General features: G+C 57.0%; 2 protein-coding genes across 2 annotated transcripts; both read left to right on the forward strand.

The window, feature by feature from the left end:
* The first annotated feature begins 2,926 nt into the window (after window positions 1-2,926).
* On the forward strand, window positions 2,927-3,863 carry BHLHA9 (basic helix-loop-helix family member a9). Its single transcript, XM_048324687.1, has one exon. It carries the CDS (start codon window positions 2,927-2,929, stop codon window positions 3,662-3,664), a length of 738 nt encoding a protein of 245 aa, XP_048180644.1. The 3' UTR covers window positions 3,665-3,863.
* Window positions 3,864-6,298: 2,435 nt separating this feature from the next.
* Window positions 6,299-17,788, forward strand: TRARG1 (trafficking regulator of GLUT4 (SLC2A4) 1). The gene is made up of 3 exons (XM_048324688.1): window positions 6,299-6,739; window positions 11,781-11,913; window positions 12,481-17,788. Exons 1-3 carry the CDS (start codon window positions 6,350-6,352, stop codon window positions 12,486-12,488), a joined length of 531 nt encoding a protein of 176 aa, XP_048180645.1. The 5' UTR covers window positions 6,299-6,349; the 3' UTR covers window positions 12,489-17,788.
* The last annotated feature ends 391 nt before the right edge of the window (window positions 17,789-18,179 follow it).

Below are 18,179 nucleotides of genomic sequence, written 5' to 3' on the forward strand. Positions count from 1 at the left end.
GCATGTGCCCATGGCTCACTCTCACTCCACAGGATGTGGCTTTTCCGACCTGTGCCCTGAGCAGGGCTGTTCCCTTGTGTTGTGCAAGGTGCTGGAGCACGGGACCTCCTCGCCCGCAGGCGCCTGCAGGCAGCACGGCCTCCCAGTGCCCTTCCCTGCCTCCTCCCGTGCCCTGCGGGATGGCTGCCTGGGGATGGATGACTCACCACCCCGTGTCCCTCGTGCCACCTGGTCGTGCCCCAGCAGGAACAAAGCGCCCTATTTATTTACCCGCGGGGCCCCGGCAGTGTCGCAACAGCCGCCTCCTCCTTCCCTTCGTCGCCAGGAATGGGCATCTCCCCGCATGCCAGTTCCCGGCTCTCATCCTTCCCTGCCGCAGGCTTCCTTGCTTTGCTCTGGCACATCCATGCCTTCCCAAGGAAGATGGGTGGTGCTGCGACACTGCCAGGCGCTGGGCAGCCCCCCAGGCTGTGTCATCTGCCTCTTCACTCCATCACGGTTCCACCTCCAGTGAGGGCCGTGCTCCCAGATGGCTCCAGCGGCTCTCACCTGGAAGCATCGGCAGCTTGGGGGTGCTAGATGGATGTGGCAGCCAGTCCAAGGCTGAGGCTCAGCAGCAGTGTTACACACCCAAAACACAGCTTTGGGCTATGGGACCCCTGAGAGCTGTGGCAATGCTGTCCAGCAAGGGCAGGTACCCAGCACTCAGCAGTGCTCCAGTCCAGAGTGACACAGGCTGGGAGGTGGGGAGTCCCTGAGGGCCAAACCCCATCTTGGAGGCTGGGGAGTGCCATGAATGGCCTGATATATGTGTGGCGACAGATAATTACGGCTCTTTCATCATCTGTCAGGCCCAGCAGAGCCTCACAACACGTTTCTGGTTCCCCATCTCAGCCCATAAATCTCTCCAGCACACGGTGATAAATCAGCAGGGACCGGGGGAGCAGGGCCTGGGTGGGCGTTCCTGCTGACCTCCCAACCTGTAATGGGCACCTAGGTCGGAAGCGCCCAGGACGAGGTGGGGGTGGCCCAGTGGGATGTGCTAATTACAGGTGGCAGGTGGCATCAGATGCCCCATGATTTATGGTCTGGCCTTGCCCGCTTCCGAGAGCTGGGGCTGGATCCCTGCAGCCAGGGCTGCCCAGAGCTGAGGTGCTGAGAACCCCGGCAATGCTTCCCAAGGAGCTCCTGGGGGCTGTGGGTGGGATGGGAGCAGCTTTGGGACTGCTGCCGCTGCCCAGGCCCCACCCAGCTGGGACTGGCTTTGTGCCCAGCTCAGTCACCTCCGTGTCTGCTCTGGACTGCACCTCCTGACCTCCAACACCAGCAAAAACATCCCCGTGGCAGGGATCTGTCCTGCCTAGCTGGGTTTTAGACAGGCACATCTCTAAGTGGGTCTGACATCTGCCGGCATTCAAGCATTCCAAAGATCCCCTGGCTCCCGAGCTGAGCTCGCTGGGTAAGTCAGTGGTCGGGGAGGCTCCATTCCCAGCAGAGCAGGACTGGGAGGTGAGAAGGATGCTGGGGAGAACAAGAGGGTCATAGTGAGCACAGGTGAGTGCTCAAAAATATTTGCAAGCTTCACCTCCCTTTGAAGTCCTGCTGCCTTGTTCTCCCATGTCCCCGAGGCCCTGGCTCCTGATTTATTGGGTTCCTGGAGCAGAGGCACCTAAATTAGCTGCAGCTTCAAAGAGCCAGGAGAGGAGAAGGGCAATAGACAAATAACCCCCCACTAATTGTGGCTATTGATCAAACATGAGCTGGGATGATCAGATAGGAAGGGATGGATCAAGGGGGGTCACATTCTCCCAGGGCTCTGCTTTTGCACTAGACACCCCAACAATTTGTCAGACCCACTCCTGGGCCATTTTTCAAAGCGTTACCCCTCGCACAGGAAGTCATTTAGCACCTGCTCGCTAATGAGATGATGGGCAAACACACGTGGCTGTCCCCCACTGCTCAGAGGTTGGGGACCTGGCCCTGCCCATGGCCTCCGGACCTGCTGCACCTGGCAAGTCCCTCATCCCACCAGCTCGGGGATGCAGGAAACAAGGAGCTGCTTTCAGCATCGTCTTCCCCAAGTTAAGTGCCGGGCAGGCCCGGGAGCGCCAGCCCAGACAGCTCTGCCCCCAGGCTGCTGGGAAGGGACAGGAAGGCTCTGGAGGCAGGTAGCACTTTAGCTCTTTTATCACCCGCCCCAATCCCCCCCCACATTCCTGCTTCCTGCTCCGCAGGGCAGAGGCGTGCCAAGCCCTGCACATTCCTGCACCGACTCCCGGGGTCTGCCCCTGCTCAGGCACCCACCCACCCCTGTGCCCACGGGTGCTCCCAGCTCACTGGGACAGGAGTAACTGTGTCTTCTGTACCCAAGCACAAGACTTGCTGCTTTTCTCAGCAATGGCATAATTCTGTGCCTCAGTTTCCCTTAGCTGAGAAATAACAGAGGCGCTGCAGGACCCATGAGCAGGGGGAAGGGAGAGCCAGGGTGGTGATGCCCCATAGGGCTCTGCCTCATGGCACCATATAAAACCCAGGAATGACCTGTCCCAGGCTGAGCCACCAGCCTGCCCAGCAGAGGAGAGGGCAGAGCAGCACAGGGGAACTCCTGCAGTGCCCAAATTCTTAGCAGACACTAAAGCAACCACTGAAACGTGTGCTTGGTGGAGGTGCTTCCCCCGGGGGCCTGCAAGCATCCCACCACGAGCTCTGGGCACCCCCCAGCACTGGTCCCTCACGCTCAGAGCAGGGATCAGGCAGGGCTCTCCCTGTGCCTCACCTGCGGCAGGTGAGGAGGGTCGGGGCAGCCACGTGACGAGCCCTGCTGAAGGTTTTTAGAGGCGGCTGCCTGTCCCTGGAGGAGTGTCACCCACACCTCCCAGGAGGCAGGATCGCAGCAGCTCCTCTCCCGCTCCCCCTCGCCGCTGCCATGCCCGGAGCAGCCACGGGGAAAGGCACGGGGCCAGAGCCCGACAGCTCGGAGGAGGACTTGGAAGCGGGGGACGCGCCCCAGGCCTGCTACAGGCAGGGTTTGTGGGTCTCCCAGGGCAGGGAAGCAGACGCCAGCCCGGGGGACACGGAAGGGATGAAGGTGAGGAAGAGGAGCAGGCCGGTGCGCTCCAAGGCCAGGAGAATGGCTGCCAACGTCAGAGAGCGTAAGAGGATTCTGGACTACAACCAAGCCTTCAACGCCCTGCGGCTGGCCCTCAAGCACGACCTCGGTGGCAAAAGGCTTTCTAAAATCGCAACCCTCCGGCGAGCCATCCACAGGATCACGGCTCTGTCGCTGTCCCTGCACGGCGCCGGATGCTGCTGGCCCTGTGCCCACTCAGAGTGCCGCGCCCAGGCCGGGGTCCCTGCGCAGGAGCCGGGGGTGAAGGGCAGCCGCCCACAGCTGCCCTGGGAGCCCGGTTCTGCAGGTACACGGTGCCCTCCGTCCCCTCTGTGCGCTGGGTTTTCCCCTCAGAGGCAGCTCCATCACTACGAGAGCCCGAAGGAGACTCGCTCCGTGCCCAGCCCCGCCTGTTGCTCCAGCGCGATCCCGCTCCGCGGCGCCGGCCAGCAGCGATTCACGGGCAGCCTGCAAGAACCGCTGGCCGGGGCCGTCCCCTGGCAGCTGGGCTATTGCCAGGGCTGGGGACACCAGCAGTGCCTCCCCATCCACTGACCTGCAGGGCTGGGGTGGCAGCACGGTGACGGGAAGGTGACGGATCCGTGGGACAAATGGGGGGAGCGGGAAGGGACTGTTGGGTGAGGGAGAGAAGCGCTGCAGGATGTAGAGCTCAGCTGCGATGCTGGCGAGCTCAGTGAGCCCCCGACACGCTGTACAGGACCCTGCTGCGGGTCTCCCCTCCGCGGGAAAACTGCAGGAGGTGGGAAGTCCTCTGGAAGTCCCGGCTCTGTGTTTCTCGTCGCGAGGGCTCACTGCTGCTGATCGCCGCTGTCAATTATTCTCTCTTGCTTGCTCTGCGAGAAAACACGACTTCCAAACCCAGCAGCAGGGCACTGGCTGTTAATATGTGTGGGATGGACAGATGGGCCGTGGGGATCACGCTAAAGCCCCTGGCTGGCGGGTGGCTCTGGCTCCCGCCGGTGAAGGAGGGGAACAGGAGCAGGCAAAGGTTACTGCCCTGGGACTTTTGACGCTAAGCTCATTGGTACAGACGTTTGTGCCTGGCAGATTTGCGAGGCCGGGAGGGGAGACAGATGTCAGCTTTCATAAAGCCCACCCATCCGATTGCCGTTTCCTTCTGATCCCAGTGAAGTGGCTCTGTTGGGACAGGCCAACAGCGCGCTCCCGGCCAACTCCTGCGGAGGGGAGAAAGGGGGAATTTTACTGGAAAGGTCCCTTTTGTCCCTTCCCTCTGGCTTAGAGAGCTTGGACCAGCTGTGAGGGCTTCATCTTGCCCAAGGCTCAGCAAACTGGAATTGCTGCAGGAATCAGGCAGGGATTTACAGCCACACACACCACAGCTGGCAGATTTTTGGACAGGACAAATTGCACTGTGTGATTCCCGCAGTGCTGAGCTCTGCAGAGCTCCTCCAGCCCCGCTGCTCCCACCCCAGTGCTATCAACATACCAGGGGCGGTCTGAGTTCTCTCCCTGCCAGGGGGCACGTGCTGGAACAACCATCCCAACCTTCTGCTGTTCTGGACTGGAATCTCCTCCGCCTTCCTTAACCCCTGGTGGGACAAGAGAGCTGGGATGGGAGCAGAGGAAAACTGGTGGCAGCCAGGAGAGAGAGCTCTTTGCTTGGCAAAGGAGCCTCTTTAAAGTGCTGGTCCTGGCTTCAGCCTCTGACATATGTTCCCCCCACGAGAAGAAGGCCTGCAGCCACATCCACTGAAGGAATCCTGCTTCTCCCTACAGCATCCCTACTCTGGGTGGCTCTCCCTGGAGCAGTGCATGGCCCTGCTCTGCCCTGTCAGCAGCCATCACACGGGGAGTGAGAGCCCAGCAACACCAGCACTGAAAGAAGGTTTAAGCGACACCCTAATTCAGGCAGGAACCCTCCCTCCTCCCAAATTTTCCTCTCCATGTTTTTCCCACACCAGCTTTGCTGGTCAGCCAAAGTGAGCCAGATGGAAACAGATGGTCACAGAAGCAGGAATGGAAGGGAGGCAAAACCCCCTGAGACCCCCCCGAGCAGGGTCACCCCACTGCTCTCAGATCCACATTCACAAAACGCGGGTCCTAATTCTGTCTGGAGGCTGCAGGACGGGATGAGGCTCCAGGCAGGGCTGAGCAGCAGGTCCCGGCTGGCAGAAGGCTCTTCGGGCACCTCTCAGGGAGGCAGAAGGTGCTGGGTGTGCCCCGTAGATGGCACTCACTGCCAGGGAAACCCCTGGCAAATTTGGAACTGAAGCATAATACAGAAGGGGTGGAAAACATCCATCTTTTCCAGGCATCAGAGGGTTTTTTTAGCCTTCCCTCCTGCCCCTCACAGCATCCCTGCTCCCAAGGATGGAGAGGATGTAACTCACGCTGCACCAGCACCCTTTCTGCTTTGCAGGTCCTATGTAGGGACGCAGTATGACACTGATCTGGTGTCCCTGTCCCCAGCTGTGGTGTCCCCACGGTCACCCACGCGCAGCGAGGGCAGGGTGAGCCCGGCACAGGGTGCCCAGAGCCCCCCCAGCCCCGTGCCCCGGGGACGACGCTTTCCCAGAGCGGCTGGAGCCAAGGTGCCACCGGGCACCCACACAATTGCCCAGACCCCGTCACCCTCCGGGCAGCCCTGCCCAGACCCAGGGCACCTCCAGCCCCTCTCCGCAGCAATGAGAGGCTCGTGGGTCTGCTCCGTGTCGCATGTCCCCCACCCGCCTGGGGACAGGCTGCCAGCCAGCGGGGACAGCAGGGCTGTGTGTGCCCCGCACGGCGCTACCCTCGGCATCCCCCGCACCTCCGGGGCTGGAGGCGGCCCCGAGCCCCGTCGGCACGGGCGGAGCCCGGTTGGGCTGGGCTCTCACGTACCGCTGCAGCGGAGCGGAGCCCGTGGGAGCCCCGGCAAGAGCGGGGGCTCGGTGGGGCGGGACAGAGCCTTGGGCTGGGCCGGGCTGAAGGAGGCGAGGACTCCCCGGCTCTCCCACCGCTCCGCTCCGCCCCGCCGCATCCCCGCCAGCATCCCCGGGGGCCGCGGCGCCGCACGCACCGGGTCGGGCGGAGGCCGAGCGCGGTAAGGGGGTGAGGAAAGGGGGACCGGGGACACCCCGGGGGCGGTCCGCGGCCCCGATCCTGCCCCGGGGGCCGAGCCGGGCTGGCCCCTCCTCCGGCTCGGCCTCCCGCGGGGCGGCGGGCCCCGAGCGCAGAGCGGCGGCGGCGGGGCGCTGCCGGAGCCCGCTCCGCCGGGCCATGGCCAGCACCGGCTCCGCGCCCGGGGGCGCGGGCCCGGGCTCGGGCACGGCGCTGCCCACCCGCTTCCAGGAGACAGAGAAGCTGCTGTCGGCGACAGAGGGCCGGGAGGAGAAGGGCCTCCGCGGCTCCAAATCCTTCACGGCAGCCTTGCCCGGCGAGACGGAGCGCAACGGGCACGGGCTCGGCTACAAGTCGGTGTCGGTCGGGCACCTGGAGGCGCCGCCGCTGTCGCCGTCCCGGCTGAGCCTGGGCAGAGCCTCCTCCACGGCCACCAGCACGGCGGCACCGGAGCAGGGCCGCCCGCGGGACTACCTGGTGCTCGCCATCTTCTCCTGCTTCTGCCCCGTCTGGCCCCTCAACATCGTGGCCCTCGTCTTCTCCATCATGGTGAGTGCGGGACCTGCCGGCCGCACGGACCCGCCCGGTTCGCCCCCCGGCTCCCCCTCCCGCCGCCGCCGCCCCGACGGCCGGCCCGGAGCTGTCCGCGGTGCTGCACCGCCGGCACCGGCACCGGGGCGCGGCGGGGCGGGAGGAGCCCGCTCGGCTCCCGCAGCGCTCGGCCGGGCTGTGCCGCCCTGCTCGGCTCCCGCGGCGCGCTCCGGTGCGGGTCCGGGGAGCGCGGGCGGGCGGAGGCGGGCGGGGAGCGGCGCCGAGCCCGGGGCAGCGAGCGGGGAGGCGGCGAGATGGAGATGGAGATGGAGATGGAAAAGGAGGCGGCGGGATGGAGATGGAGATACGGGGAGGTGGCGGGATGGAGATGGAGATACGGGGGTGGGATTCCAGGGCAAGGCTCCGGGAAGCCCGGTGGCTCCGGGAAGCGCGGTGGCTCCGGGAAGCGCGGTCCCTGCCGCCAGGCAGCGGTCCAGAACGACTCGCCGGGCTTCCCCGGGAAGGAGCTGCGAGGTGAAGCACTGACAAGGGATCTCCCTCCGCCCCTCCTCGCCCAGCCCTGCAACACCGGGGAGACCCTGGCTGGAGGCTGGTGCCTGGCCTCAGGCACTTCAAAGGGACCGGCTGCACCTGCAGCTCTTTAGTTGCCCCGGAGAAGCAATTTTTCTCCATTAAACATCCCCCACACCTCAGCAAATACACCGAGAGCCGAGCAGGGGAGAATGAAGCCAGCCGGCCTCCCACCCATCTCGGGTACAGGTGGCTCAGTCAGCACAGCCCTACAAGCAATGCCACCCCCTTTTCCATCACACGCTGCTCTCTTGTACACACCCAGCACCTTCAATGCCTTTGATTTGTAACACAGGCAAATCTTTTCTTTGAAAATCAGCTCAGTTACCTGCTTACCACACAGAAATACACTGAGGGGCACCTGCAGCCAGCACTTCCCCCCAAAACCACCAACGACTTGAAGGCAGGCACGGGCGCTTGCCACAAAAAGCCCTCTAGAGAGACCAATTTCCATTTTGAGGAGGAATCATCGTTTCTGCCAGTGCCAGCTGTCATCTGCGTAGTACAGTTGTGTGGCAGAGCCTGTTTAGGCAGCACACAGGGAAGGCAGCCAGCCTTGTTTGGCTTTGCACTGCAAGGAGAGGGAAAGCAGCTGGGTATTGCATATCCATGGTAATAAACAAGGTCTCTCACGGGGATTTTCCAGCCACATTAGCCTTCATGCAAAATAGATCCTCACACTGTCCCTTGCAGGCATCAGAGCCTCCAGGGTGGTGGGGATGTGCCTTGGGCCACACGAGCCCTGTGGAGGAGAAGAGTGGAAAAAGAGCAGGAGTTGGTTAATCCTGCCAGGCAGAGAGGGACCGGGGTGCGGTGACTGTCACACCCAAGGGGAGGCAGGACCAGCAAGGCAGTAAGATTATTTGTTTGCCCTCTGCTTCCAAGGCCACTGGCAGCACTGACCAGGGCACATCCAGAGCTGGGGAAGGCGAGGCAGAAGGTGCATTCAGCTGGGCTTGTTCTCCAGGACAAGGTTTACGGCACATTAATAGCCAGTGCCCATCCTCTGGCCCCTGCACGGTCACCCCTGCACTCCCTGTCCTGTGGTTTAATTAATTTATTACAGCCTTTTCTAGTCCCAGCCCTGCCTGCACCATCACCCCCTCCACACACCCACCTGCCAGCCAGGGACCTCCACACAGCACCAGCAGAGCAGGATGAGGAGTGATCCATGCTTCCTCCCTCCCGGGGGAACCAGGAAACATCTGGCTGGGCCCTCCTGCCAGCAGGAACAGCTCTCAGGGCATGGGTTGATGTTTCTCCTGCTTACAGCAGGGAGGAATTGAGCTCCGGGTGACCCCCAAGGCCCCCCCAGGCTTAGATCTTCTCACAGAGTAAGGCCCAAGTGTGCCTGATCGTGCACAAATCTGAGCAGGAACCAGGTTTTTGTGATTCCCATCACCTGGGGAAACAGGAGGACCTTTCCACAATGTGCTGACATTCCTTTAGCTCTGCAATTGTGCTTTTCTTTCCTGAGTCAAAGCTTTTGCACATGAAAGCTTTTTTTTTTTTCTTTTTTTTTTCTGGGTAATAAGCAGTGTCCAGAGAGGAAAGTAAATGAATGCTTTTGAGCTTAGTGTCTCATAAATCATTTTTCAAAAGCTGCTCTCAGATCCCAGCAGGGCCTATGGCCAGAGGTGGAAAAAAACCCTGCTCTACCCCCCCCAGCCTGTTCCTGCTAATGATGGTTCCATGGAAATGAGTTACCTGGAGGCTTCTCCATGGACTCTTGGATGTGTTTTCCTCACCGAGTGATGATCTGGCTGCTCTAAGGGGTTCAGGTCACTCCCCAAGACAGAGAGTGGGACTGGTGGACACAAGGATGGTGGGTCCATCCTGTGGGATCCATCTCACAGTGCAGGGCAGGGCTGGGTACCACACACCCCGCTGCATTCCAGCTGTGAATCCTTTCCCCTTCCCACCAAAGTGCAGCCACACTGGGGGAGGAAGCAGAGGAGCCACGTACCAGGGTACAAAACTCCAAACAAATGCAGGGAAGTGAAAAAAATCCAGCCAGAACCACCACATAGTAACATCAAGGGCAGTTCTGCACAGCACTTGGTATCCAAAATAAGTTCTGTCATTCCCAAAATATGCAGGAGAAGTCAGGTTATCCTCACCCATTTTAAGTGCCACAGTCATCTGGCTCACTCTGGAGTTGACTTATACTTCTCTTGGAATGTTTCCTTCAACACCAAGTGTCGAGGATTAATGATTTATTCTGAGTAACTGGTGGAAGGCAGAAGAGAGCATCCAAAGCCAGTTCATAAATGGGGAAAGATTGCAGGACAGAGGATGTGATGATTTGTCTTCTCCATCCCTGGGACTAGCCCAGGAAAGTAATTGCCTTCATTTGCAACAAGGCCACTTAGGGAAAAAGCCCATTTTGAGCAGTAAGTGGAACAGATAGCAGTGGGAAACAGGTAAGATTAATAACTCCTGAGTCACCCAGACTTACCTGGCCCACGGGTGCTGCAGAACAGCACCCACTCCCCAGGTCCTGCAGATTTTCCAGCTCGGGGCTGTACCAGGGAGTCCCTTGGCACTCACACAGTGACTCACTCCCCCTCAAGCCTTTCGGAGATGTTCTGCCTTGGTGAGCCTCGATTAATAAACAAGATGTTAATGTTTTTATGTGGAAAGCAAAACACGGGATTAGTGATACCAGAGAGCTATAATCAACCCGTTCCACACCGATGAATAATATATGTACAGTACCAAAGGCTTGCTAAACACCCCATGCCAGCGCTGATATGCTTCTCATAATTGTTCGGGATAAATGAGCAATAAACACTTCCAGAAGCTGGAGTGATAAATATACTGGATCCCTTAGCCTATATATTTTTCCTATTTCACTGCAATCTAACCCACACCCTGCCAAAATATTACACTGGTTACAAAAAGCAGAGGCTGAAAAACCATCTCCCCAGAGCTGGAGCTGTCAGCGAGCAAGGCCGGGATCCTGTCGATCCCTGGGCTCCCGCATCCTCTCCATCTCTCACCACCAACCCATGAGGCTTCATTTTGTCACCTCCTGTTCTGGGATGAAAATAGCTCTTGGCTGCATCCCATCGCTTTCAGAGCGGGTCTGGCAAACCTGCTGGTGAGACCAGGAGGAACAAGGTCCTGAGCTCTGCTGGTGTCACTGGTGGGGACAGCAATGCCCAAGGTGGTTCGTGAGCAGAGCAGGACGTTGGCAGGGGTGCAGTGGGAGCAGCCACCCGCCCTTTTGGGGCTCTGCTGTGTTATTTACGTGGTGACACAAACTAAAACAAGTACATGGGAACCTCCAAAGCTGTGTTTTTCCTATGGAGCAGCTGCCCATGCCCAGCCTAGGCTGGGGATGTTTTGGTCACGGTGCTGCCAAGAGGCAGTGGAATTAAAGCAGGACGAATGGGAAATGGGGCAGTAACATCAAGTATTTGTTCAGATTTTCAGCGATATTTCATGGTTAATGCTGGAGCTGGATGAGGTCTCCCTGCTCTTAATTTTTAAATTTTTTTTTTTAACATGTGGCAGGGGATCCTTTCCAGCACAGCTATTTCTGAGATACACATTTTTTGAAAGGAAACTGGGATTGCTTTAATCCTCTCCCACCTTTAACTGTTTTTAACTAGTACGCTTGGGTTTTTTTAACTGAGAATTTCCCCAGTTTTAGCAGGGAGGAGCTGCCACACAGCACAGGGCTCTGGGAGCTGCTGGCCCCACAGCCTACCCCACATCCCTCTCTTCTCCTCCAAGGCAGCATGGCTGGAGATGGATAGGGCAGGGCAAGAAGCCCTTAACCCATATTAAAGTGTTAAATACTTCAAAGCAGCCCTAAAGGAGGAATATCTGCTTCAAAGCAGTTAAATCATCAATAAAACCCCATTCCCAGTGAAGTTTAGGGGAGCTTTGCCTGACTCCTCCACTGGATCAAGGCTGCTGGTCTCCCTTCTCCCCCTATCCTACCTTGCTTCTCTTGTCCCTCACTCCAAGCCTTCCCAACCAGGTGAAAACGTCACCAATGGGCCTTAAAACCCCTTACCCACTTTCCCTCCCTCCAAACCCGCTTCCCAATGGGTTTTGTGGGTGGCAGAAGGGCGCTGCACGAATCTGGGGAGGCTTTTTGGTCCGGAGAGCTGGGCTGGTGGCACTTGTGCCGCACAGGCAGCAAATGCTGATGCACGGTGAGTAATTCCACCACAACTCCTCGCACAGCTGCCCTTCTGCTAAGTGCTGGGTGCTCCCTCAGCCAAGGGCAGGATGCCCAGTGCTCCCTTCCCAGCAGGATCAGGAGGCCCTGCTCTCAGCAGTGGTGCTTCTCCCTCACCAGGAATCCTTCCTTCCAGTATTTTCCGCTCGGGAACCAAGTGATTGCCAACTGGAGGAGCAGGAAAGAAAACGGGTCTCAGTTTGGGGCTCCACAGCCAGGGAGTCACCCCAGAGGTGCTGTCACTCTCAAGGGGCTCTTTCTGTGTCTCCCCAGTCGAGGAACAGCGGCCAGCAAGGGGACACGGACGGAGCCCGGCGGCTCGGACGCATGGCCAGGCTGCTCAGCATCGTCTCCATCGTGCTGGGGACCATCATCATCGTGCTCTACATTTCACTCAGCGTCAGAGGTAACGCTTCCTTCTCCTTCCCCCAGCCCAGCTCCAGCAGGAACCTCACCTGGCTGCCAGCTCCAGCCCAGGGGATAGGACAGACCTGCCCCCAATCCACCCCCACCCCATTCCCAGCCTAAGTGCTGCAGGAGGGCACTGACTCCAGGCCGGTTTGGCCATCACCAGCTGCACACACACAGAAAAAACACCTCAGAGAACGGGCTCCTTCCAGTAGAAACACACATTTCCCAAGTGACTGGCATGGAAAGCCCTCCCTGTGCTGTCCAAAGTGCCCTGGTGACCGTACAAGGTCTCCCTGGTGAAAGGTCCTGCCCTGGCAAAGCCCGTGGTGGGTTTAGAAGAGTGAAGTGCTGTAAAAACAGGAGGGTTTCAGGACACAAATCAACCTGCCCAGAAACACAATCCCAAAATGTCTTGGGAACCTCCCAAACACAACCCCACCTGCCAGACCAGCACAGCTCAGGCAAACAGGGACCTCAGAAACACCCAAAGGGCCAGCCAGGAGCATAAGGGGAACATCTGCTGACTGCTGGAAGCTGCCCTGAGCCTCTCTTTCTTTTACAGGTTCCTAGAAGACGTTTCAGCATGCAAATACCTTGAAGAGGAGGAAGACAACTTTCCTTTTGGGGTTTTTACTTTCAGCCTTGCAACAAAACAAAAAATTGTCACAGTGTAGGTGGGCAGCCCTAGCCAGCCTGCTCCGGAACGCCGTCGGAAGGAACGCATGCTTCAGTTCACCGCCTCTTGGGAATGAGCCTGTACAAGGGATGGGATAAAAATCACCCTGAGAAGGAATGGGAGAGGCCACGCGGAGAGGAGAAGGGGGAAATCCACTACCTCATTCCCCTCCAGCAGAACTCATGGAGTGGGGAGACAACTAAAGTGCAAGAGGAGGAGAGAGTCTCCAGAATGAAGCTGGATTTGGAAGAAAAATACAAGGCGAGAACGGGACGTTTTGAGGAGACCTCCTGAGAATTTTGGCACAAGTCACTGGATTTTTGGGGGGGTTGTTGGTTTTTAAATCGTCAAATTCTCTGTCTCTACAAAAAAAAAAAACAGACAAGCAACAAAACAAAACAAAGCTCAAACTGCCATCAGGAGCTGAGAGCTGTTCCACGGAGGAGGAGGGAGAGCAGAGCTGCAGCAGGACCACGGCTCTGCTCCGAACGAAACGCAGCCGCCAGAGCTGGAGGATGTGGTGGGTGCTTTTGTATTTTTGATGAAAAAAAAAAAAGAGACAATGACCATTTGCATGCCTTTGGGAATGTTCTCCATGTCTGTTCCTACGAGCTCTTTTATCACTTAGGGCAGATCTCAGAGCTGGCAGAGCGGGATGTTGCTGCATGAGAACCCCAGGCTCCTCTTCACTCCCATCCCATGGTGGGCTTTTTAATGGAAGGCAAAATAAGGCATTCCCTGTGAACCCACACATCTCTCTGTGCACCCCAAGGGAGGTGAACACCCCTGGCACCGAGACAAGAGCCTGGTTAGTGCCCAGCAGCAGCACCAAGGCACGGAGAGCCCGTTCCACCCACTCCCACCCCGATGTCACGGCACGTCCATCACGCAGAGGCTTCAGCGTGATCCGGCCCCCACCACTGCCAGTGCTCACCTCCCCAACCTTCTGGGGCTTCAGCTTAGGGCCCTCCAGGAGGTTTGCAGGGGCATGGAGGAGTTTTAGACCCCTGCTCCTCTCCTTGCACCCCTCACACAGCTCTCCTGCAGCTCTGAAAATCTCCGGCGTCCCCGGAGCTGCCTGGGGTCAGTTCAGAGTTGTTGTGTTATTTTTTAATGTTTTGTATTTAACAGGAAAACAGACTTTGCTCCCCCCACTCTGTCTGTAGGTAGCATGGGCCCTGTCACGTCTTCCACACCACCCGGCTCCCTTGGCCCATTCCCGTGGGATCCAATCCCCACACGTTCCCTCGAGGCTCCATCCAGCCCCAGCCCTTCTCCTCCCCGCTCACCCCATCCTTGCTGTGGGGAGTTCCTGGGGTCAGCCCTCTACCCACCCACCCAGACTATGCAAAGCTCCATTGCCTGTTGTTTTAGTCAGGCTTAGTGACTTCTGGCCATGTCCACTGGCTCCCTGTTTCCTGAATCCCTCTGATCCAAACTTTGGGGACACACAACCAAGAGCTGCACTCCCCAGCCTTTCTGTTGTCTCCCACTGACAACCTGCGACCTAAAACCACGGACTGACTGAGAAATGTGGTCCTTCAGGGCACTTCTGCTCCCTAACACCAATCTCCCGTAAAACACCCCAAATTTAGACCAAATTCAATGCTTCCCAGGGCTTGTCTACATGGAGAATCCACCACACACCTTAAGAAACTTCACAGCATGGTAACTGCTTGGCACTGACTCCTTCCCTGGGCTCTGAGTGGGCACATGGGGTTAGCACAGGGTAGGGGTGAAGTGCAAATGCACGCTGTAGTTGATCTGTAGTAACTCATGTGCAAAACCACAGGCATGGCTGTGAAAATTCTCCTGTCACCTTTTCGATTGCTCCTCTTTCAAGTGTTTCTTTCCTCTAGATGTTATTTGAATGCAGGGGGTGAGGAAGCCAAATCCCCCAGACACGCTGTCAACATTTTTCTCTCCACCAAAAGGGATTCCAGGGACTCACAGCAATAGCACATCACTACAGCACTTTTTCAGGCTCCATTCCCATCCACCCCTTTGCCAGCACTCCATCACAAACTACTGGCATCTCAAATGGACCAAATCTGCAATTTTTCTTTTGCAATTTATCTTTTGTGAGTTCAGCAAACAGGGACTGCTGAGTGCTGCTGGGTGGGAGCTCCCTCCTCCCTCCTGTGTCCAGGCACTGCATCTTTTCCTCCTGAGCCCTTCAGAAACCCTCCCTTGGATGTCCAAACTTTCTTCTTATGGCTGTTGAAATCCCATCAAATTCCCCAAACATTTCCTTCTTTAACTCTTGGACCCAAAAGCTGCTTGCTGGGGAACATGTGGGGGGTTTTTTTTGGAACTACATAAGGGCAGTGCTGCCTGTCCCTGCATCTCCTGCCCCTTGCCCATGGAGCTGCTGGAATTTGGCTGATGGGAAGAGCCCAGGAAGCTCCTCCTCTGGCAGAAAGAGACCTTTTTCAGGGAAAAGTGCTGGAGGGAGTTATAGGACTTGAGAGAGCCAAGCGTTTATTAAGTAAGAATTTAAATGCTCTTTTATCATTGTACAAAGCCTTTCATCTAAAGTGCTTCCCTGCATCCAAAGGATCAAACCCTGCCACCCCCCACGAGGTGGGTTCACATTACTGCTCTAATTGCAGGGATGGCAAATGGTCAGGCACCAAGCAGCTCCCAAATCAACCCCTTTTCCTCCTCCTCCTTAACAGAACCATGTATGAGCACAGATTTCCTTGGAATCTGTTTTTTATTCAGTGGGATCTAGACAAATTATACCCTGTGGCTCCAAATGGGATCCCTGCAGCTGGAGGAAGGAGGGTGCTCTGTGAGGCAGCTGCAGTGGTCCTTGCCAGGGGCAGTCCCAGGCCAGGGCAGCTCAGGGCAGTGGAGGTACCAGGATTCCTCTGGAGCCAGGAGAAGGCAGAAGATTTCCCCCAAAACCCCATGGTGATGATTTGTTTGTGCCTCCTGTCTCACTGGACAGCTCAGGTGATGCTTCTCACCTCACCAGTAAGTGTAACAAAAAAGAACTGAGGCACTTAAATCCCTTTCATTCTAAAATCTTCCTGAATAGATACCACTGTACTGCACCCTTGAACTCAGCTTTTTTCCTTATCCTGCATTTAAATCCAGAGGAAAGCCTCGGCAGTTATCCCTGACAAAGGATTTGCTCTGCTTGTAACCTGCCTCTCCAGTGCTGGAGGAATAAAATCTCCAGGGACATCCAGAAAGCCCCTTCTCCCTGCTCCCCCATCAACTTCTCCACACATTTTGCTAAGTTTTTGCCACTTTGCTCTCCCCATCCCCCACGGTTTTATCCCAGCTCAGCTGCCTCTTTGGCCCTTTTTGGATGGGATTTGCTCATATTTGTGAAGGAGGAGGTTGCAGAGCCCCCAGCCCTCGGCACACACCTCACCTGTGCTGTGTTACAGGGAGGTTGATGATGGCTGAGCTTCACCCTGAGGCCACCAGGCTCAGTCACTCCTTCGACTGCATCCACCAGGGAACTCTCCTTAACTCAGCTTGTAGCACACAGGGGGGCAATCACAAAAACTGGGTCGTGAGACCTTTCCTCTCCATCCCCACCAAGCAGCCCTGTTTCTTATCCCCCAGCTCTTTGCCAACTGCTGCAGCCTCCTCTGAGCACACACGTCAGAGTTCTCCGTGTTTGCCACTAAAACAGTCCCGAAATCCTCGGGGTCTGGCCAACTTCTCCCCCCTGGTGAAGGAAAGGTGAGAGCACGGTGACAATCCAGCCCTACCTGCCAGGGAAGATGAGCTGGTAGGAGGAGAGCTCGCTGAAGGGATGGAGAAGGTGGGAAATGTCTCTAAAAGTAAGCTGGAGTAGGAGTTACGATCGACAAGTGCGAGGTCCTGGTGGGATATAAATACATGGGAAGGAGCCTCTGAGCAGAGCACAGGGCTGGTGGCACCTCTCTGCCACTGCTGTCCCTGGGCTGCTTTCCCAGGATTTGGGGCAGAGCTGAGCTCTGTGGGGTGGCACAGAAGGGCTGCTGGCTGCATCAAGGCTGGATTGAAGCTTTAAGCTGCACCAGCAACAAACTTGGCTTGGTTTTGTACCAGCTCCTGGTAGGATGCAGTGAGCAAGGGTCAGGAAAGGTGTGGCACGAGTCACTGGGTCACTGCTCCACGCTGGGGCCGCCTGCAGAGACCAAAGGGATCTGAGCACAGCCAGAGGAGAGAAAGCCACCCAAGGATTTCAAAGCTTGCCGTGTTAAGGATGGGTTTGCTATTTCTGGTTGGCATTTCACCCCGTTCCAGTTTACCCCTCTCTCCCTGCTCTTCGCCAGTTTTGCCATGCTGTCCCCTCAGCATTCCTCCCCCCGGAACATTCCTGAGTCCCACGGCTCGTTCCTCCCACCCTCTGCCTCTCCTTCAACCCAGACAGGTCTTGCTGCAATGAGATCTCATCTCTGGGCTCTGTTGGAAGGGGTTAGAGAGGGCAGGGAACCTCTGCCCCGGCTCCCTGCAGGCTCCAGCACGCGGTACCCGACCTTCCCCTCACAGATTTCTCCATGTAGACAAGGGGAGCAGATCCTGCCTTTTATATAAAATGAAATCTCCATTTCCATTCATCCTGAGCCCAGGGAGAGGCTGCAGAAAGGCACCCACTGGGCTGGCCCCACCCTTGCCCTGTCGCCTTGGTATTTGTCACAGAACCACGGCCAGGGTTGCACTGTCAAGCTGAAATAATTCAGATTTAAGCTCGTTTTTCTTTCAGTATACAGCCTTTAATTTTGGCAAAAACCAGTTAGGTTTGGACTGAAAAACTCCCCTGCTTGGGCACAAGCCAAGGGGGTGTGGGGAGGGGGGAAAGCAGCCTTTTCAAAGTGGGAATATTTGTAAAGCATTTGCTGACACCAGTAGGTAGCAAAATTCCAACCTATAAATACCCATCCAGGATAAGAAACATCAGAAAGGGAACGTGTGCAGGATTCACCAAGGCAACCCTGAGACCAGCTGGGAGCCCAGGTTGGAAGGTGCCAGGACCTGATCCTTGGCATGGCAGTGCAGGGTCCATCCCCCCACTGGGAGAGCCACAGCTCACACACAGCATGCACACACCAGGAATTGCAGCTGGGTGCTTCTCTTTGCTGACAAATGTTTCTTTTTCTGCAGGATGGTATGGTATATCTTATATACTTTCTTTGTATTTCTTGGCATGAGAAAAAAAAAAAATTAAAATGTAACATGCATGGTCAAAGCTGAGCTGGTTTCTTCTGTCTAAATGAGGGGGAAAAAAATTATCCAAGCTACTCATTCAGCGATTGCTTCACACTCTGAGAGCAACTGGTTGGTATTTTGGGTGCAGTGGGTTGCAAATAATTCGTACAGGCAAAGAGTAAAGGAAACAGCGCAAGTCAGAGCAGGGAGAGGTGCAGACAGAGCAGCCTCGTGCTGGTTTTTACCCAAAACACTGGCTGTAGCCTTCCCAGGAGTTTTTCCAACCAGACTGGCAGGCTGCTGACCCTGTCACACCCACCAGGGTTTATCTGTGTGTGGTTGATCAGTCAAGGCTACTGATCCTCACTGAAGCTGAGGTGCACAACCACTTCGTTCAGCTGAATCCTCTCACTGCCCATCCCTGGCATCCT

The sequence above is a fragment of the Corvus hawaiiensis genome, chromosome 20 (assembly GCF_020740725.1).
Source record: "Corvus hawaiiensis isolate bCorHaw1 chromosome 20, bCorHaw1.pri.cur, whole genome shotgun sequence".
Taxonomy (NCBI): domain Eukaryota; kingdom Metazoa; phylum Chordata; class Aves; order Passeriformes; family Corvidae; genus Corvus; species Corvus hawaiiensis.

Coding starts and splice junctions, on each gene's coding strand:
- BHLHA9 (XM_048324687.1), top strand. CDS start 2,927: ATGCCCGGAGCAGCCACGGGGAAAGGCACGGGGCCAGAGCCCGACAGC.
- TRARG1 (XM_048324688.1), top strand. CDS start 6,350: ATGGCCAGCACCGGCTCCGCGCCCGGGGGCGCGGGCCCGGGCTCGGGC. Junction 6,740..11,780: donor CCCTCGTCTTCTCCATCATG/GTGAGTGCGGGA, acceptor GTGTCTCCCCAG/TCGAGGAACAGCGGCCAGCA.